This window comes from Phaethon aethereus (assembly GCF_964289735.1).
Source record: "Phaethon aethereus genome assembly, chromosome: 3".
NCBI lineage: Eukaryota > Metazoa > Chordata > Aves > Phaethontiformes > Phaethontidae > Phaethon > Phaethon aethereus.
Window position 1 is genome coordinate 90,799,154 of NC_138576.1, and position 4,850 is coordinate 90,804,003.

The 4,850-nt window shown below is 36.3% G+C and overlaps 1 protein-coding gene across 1 annotated transcript; it reads right to left on the reverse strand.

Moving 5' to 3' along the window:
* Window positions 1–4,120, reverse strand: LOC309404196 (coxsackievirus and adenovirus receptor-like; the record flags this gene model as incomplete). Its single annotated transcript, XM_081998585.1, is given in 4 exon segments — window positions 1–196; window positions 198–369; window positions 724–926; window positions 4,067–4,120. Coding segments are annotated over 4 exon segments (525 nt in total). The 3' UTR covers window positions 1–100.
* Between the last annotated feature and the right edge of the window lie 730 nt (window positions 4,121–4,850).

Genomic DNA, 4,850 nt, shown 5'->3' on the forward strand with positions numbered 1-4,850 from the left:
GAAAATTGCATGCCATTGTTTAAATGAGGGATGGAACACAGTAGTTTTCTCTAATACTTACAATGAACACTTAAAAAACAGCATTTAAATTAATAATATTTTATACTATGGATCCATCTTTACTTTGTGCTGGAATCATCACAGGAACAGCTCCCATTCTACTTAAATTAGGTGCAGCTACCTTTGAAGGTGTAAAAGGTTGGGTTTTGACCAGGAGTACGTTCAAAGTCTTCACTTGGGACTTGGCCATACAGAGTTTTGGTATATCCTTTCATATTTGAGAGAGACATCGAATCCAGAGAAGAACGATTGCTGCCTATGTAGCTGCGGGCTGTTGAACTGCGACGTTTTAGAGGTGGAACATCATCTCTGAAATACACAAAAACACAACTGCAGAAAAAGACTTCAGTCACTATTACTATGTGTGAGCTTATAAAACAGATTTTCAGTTTATTTCTTTCTATTCTGACACAGTAGCCAAAAGAGGCTCACATATTAAAGTTAAAAAAAAAAGTATTCGCTGCTTTTTAAGTCTTTACTGAAATTAGACATGACTACCTACACCACATTCGGAACAACAAGTTCTCTGACAAGCTGTTAGTATGTTAATAAGCTTTCCAGATTAAGACAGAAGTCTCAACTGTTAAATATCTCAGTTGCAGAAACACATTTAGAAGTTAATCTTCAAATAATACTGCTCAGAAATTAGAGACATGTCATTACCTGGTATCATGATGTACTTCTTTCTTATATTTCTTCTCTCTATGTTTCTTACAGCAACAGAAGACAAGAAAAGCCAGTACAGAAAGACCCAGCAGAGTTCCTAGAATAGCTCCAGCAATTATACCAGCTGAATTTATAGCTAGAATAGATAAATAACAATACTGTTTGTTAGATGTCAAATTTATATGACCAGCTTCTTTTCGCTCAACCCGACATTAAAAACAGTAAGTTGCCACATGATGCGGGTTAATAGTGTATCACTGAATCACAGAGAGTATGTTTCACCACATGCATTTAAAACAGTAAGTTACAGTTTTCTGCATAAAAAAGCAACATTTTGGGAAATAAAGACTTGAAATGGTAACTATCAGTTACACAACAGAATCTTTTTTTTTTATTTTTAACCTTTTAGGACTTCAGAGAAACAAGATTATTTAGTTTTAATACACAAAACACTATGTGACCTTTACATAGCAAACACTTACTGGGGGTGACATTCAGCTCTGTGGAACATTCATCCGTTGCAGCTCTGAGGCAACACAATTGTATGTACCAGAATAGTCTTGAGGGGCATTTTTCAAGAGAAGTTCCCCTGTATGTTTATCTACAAATAACAAGAGGTAAAGGTTTACCATTATCTGAAGTTTAATTCCATATTCAATACTACAGAATTACTAATCCAGCACACAGATGAGGTCTTAAAAAATGCTATATTAAAAATACCCAAATAAAAACAAAAGCCTGTCGTGCTGCAAAATACTACTATTTATAAATGCCTTTTTACATTGTTAGAAATTTATTCCTCAGCATTTGACTTTAATATTAAGCCTACAGTCTAACTGCTCTATCAGCCAAAAGGACAGATGCTTAAAATGGCAAATTCTCTCATCTTCACCTAGAATTCTAAAATACAAAAGATGAACTGCATCCCAGAAGTACCTCCTCCTCTTCTGTCTAAACCAATTCTATACAGCCTGCAGAACCCATGTTCAACGTGGGGTGGATCTAACCTAAAGACTGCACTCCAATGGGTGATCAATTAAGTCTAGCTATGCTGACAGAGTAGGAGACATGGATCAGTGACAACAAAAAGAGTATTTACCCAGGGCTTTCAAAATCCATTGACAGCTACCTTTGTGAGATTCTACTATATGAATTACAAATGGTTTGCATGCTTTAATTGCTATCAGCTGATTATTGCTGATTTGCTATCAGCCCTGCAAGAGACTACATCACAGGAACAAAGCACCGCACACATACTTAGCTCTTCCTGCTGACAAACTTTAGGAGTGTCTAGATTCTTGCCAACATGTTCAGTGCCTCAAACCTATATTCATAAGCCCAAAACAAACATTGTTTTATCGAGTTACATGCCACTTTTGCATACTTCCCCACTCATTCTTGTCCAGCACTGATACTGTTAACTGATTTTTTTGTTACCATGAGACAAATTTGGGACGTGGAGAAAAAAGGGGAAAAACAACAGAAGCTTAACTTCTTGACTGGTACAGAGAAGGGCATTAGTGATCAACTGTTCACTGTCAAAACAAGAAATAAGAGAGATCAAGCACCACTATCAGGAGGCAAGTTCAAAATGAAGAACAGTATGAGGTTCTTTATGAAGATCTGTGTTTTAAGATACTACAGATTCTAATAGACTACAAAAGTTTAAAGGAAATTGAAAACAAAAACTGACTGTGTGAACTTCTTTGATCAATTGAACTGAAGCCACTTCTGAATTTCCTGAGACATAAACTACAAGAGGATAGGAGACCTCTCTGAGGAAGAGCCACACAACTTCTTATTCTCTCTCACCTAGACATCCACTTTGGCTACCCGTAGACACATGATACCACTTTATCCTGTATGTCCTACACAACCGGAGTTAATATGTCTATTTGTAAGCAGATTCTTAAAACTGCTTCATCTGCAAGGAAACCTCACCATCTCAAGGTTTAAGGTTTTCCTAAGTACAAAGAGGATCAGAAATAACTGGTATGGAGCAGTACTCTTCAAAAAAAATATTCCAAAATAACTTTCACATAGCCAAAACTCATAACTAACCTTCTACAATAAAGTTTGCACAATACAAATCCAGTACCACCACTGTAATAATTTGGAATCCATCAGTCAAAATTCAGAATATATCACTCTTTCCAGTATGTCAACTTGTAAGAAGAGGGTAAGCCTTCTCTGTTACCCTTGACAACTTTTCTTCTAAAGACATGTACCCCTTAAGCAAGGAGTTCTGTCATTTGATCAGAAAGCAAAAACTTCAGTTCAATCTAGCAAAATTCACGCTCTTATCCCCATCATAGCCACAGATGTTTCACATCACAGTCACACAGATGTTTCCATAGCCGCAACAGATGCCAGGCCACAAGAAGAGTGGCCAGTGTAAAGAAGATAGATTGTTTTGGTGCATCCATAGAATCACAGCCTCAGACAAAATACAATTAAAAATTATTATAAAAAGTGCATTTATGCTTTAACTTGCACTTCTGCACTAACTCAAGTTAGATAATAACTTGTACTTCTCCATATATTAGAGATGTGCATTTCTGCAGTAGATCTGACTGCAACAGCTATCCTTCTACCTTACTAAGATTTTGGTCTGCGTCAAGTCTTTGGATTCTCTTCCTGATGTCAAAACAAAGGGATATTTAACAGCTATTAAAAAAAAAAAAAATAGAAAGAGAAAGCAGCACATACTAAATTCCAGACAAAAGCTTATAAGATAAGACCTTTACAATTGTAATTACAAACATACAGTTACAAATTAGGTAGGATTATTTCGCTTCCTGTCATTCACAGTATTACTTTGCATGGCATTACCTTCATTCCAGAAAAAAACCAAAGAAACATCAATCTGAAGTACAAAAGAGATTTAGGTGCAATATTTCTTATCAATGCGTGTACATCTTTTCAAAGATAATTCTAAAAGGTTTGTATCGCCTCTTTTTTCACCACAGTAAACATATCTGAGCAACTTATCTTCTGCTACTAGGTTGAATTAATACTATTTCCTAAATTATACTGATCTCTGTGTTGGCTTCCCATAGATGCTATTCCCTTCCAAAGGGTCCTTTCAGATTTCCACGTGTAAAACTAGCCATTCTAAACTTCTTAACAAGATCATTTGACTAGTGAAATATATTACAGTGTAATCTTTAAGTTTGGTAAGCTTTGCATAAACAAAGACAATATTACTACTAGTCGTCATCTCTAGAAGTGGGTAGATTCAGAGTAGATACCTGTTCCTAGAAAGCACAGTAGCAAAGAACGCAAATTCCCAACCTGTTTTTCAGTGACCTTCATACTCTTTTGTTCCTCTCTCCCCTACCGCCTCCTTAGGGAACTGTAATACAATATTCTCCAGTTCATCTTCAAATTGCATTTCTGCATTTTCATTTTACTATATTAAAGAAGTAAGATGGGACGTTAAGTACAGTATAGTGAATGATTAAGAAATACACTACAGTGTTACTTCCTTAAAAGCCTCCAATCTTTAACCTGGGAAATTAAAAGCTTTCATTCTGAACTAAGGGTTAATCACTGACGCAGTACTTCTGCTCTGTGACAGCACCTCCAGTAACAGTTACTTTGCCATCTGAAGTTCCACAACAGATAGCCACAGAACACACATTTGCAAGGGGACCTGCTGAGGATTTCACAAAGTGTTCAGCAATTCAGGTAAGAGGAACACAATGACATCTGCCTCTTCACAGGGGGTAGTGGGTAACAGAATTCATACTTTGGAGATGCGACGACACATCTGTACCACTAAAAAGTAGAAAATCTCTGATTTTTAGTTGACACCTGCTGAAACACACAACATGGCTGAAAAACTAGACAGATGAGTATTCAGATGTTGATTATTTTTACTAATTTTCTAAACAAATGGGACTTGTACAATTAATGTTTTGTTTCTCTCGCTCTTCTGCCATTACTTACCGCTGACAATTTCAAACAAGTACAAAAGCAGAAATAACAGTCCAGTGCAACCACAAGTCCCTGAAGTTATTAATTTGTTCTGACATTGCTAAGAAGCGCTACATTCTTCTACTATCTCTTGCCTCTTCATTGCCAGACAGCTCCATGTGAATATAATTTCAAAGTGGACCTTA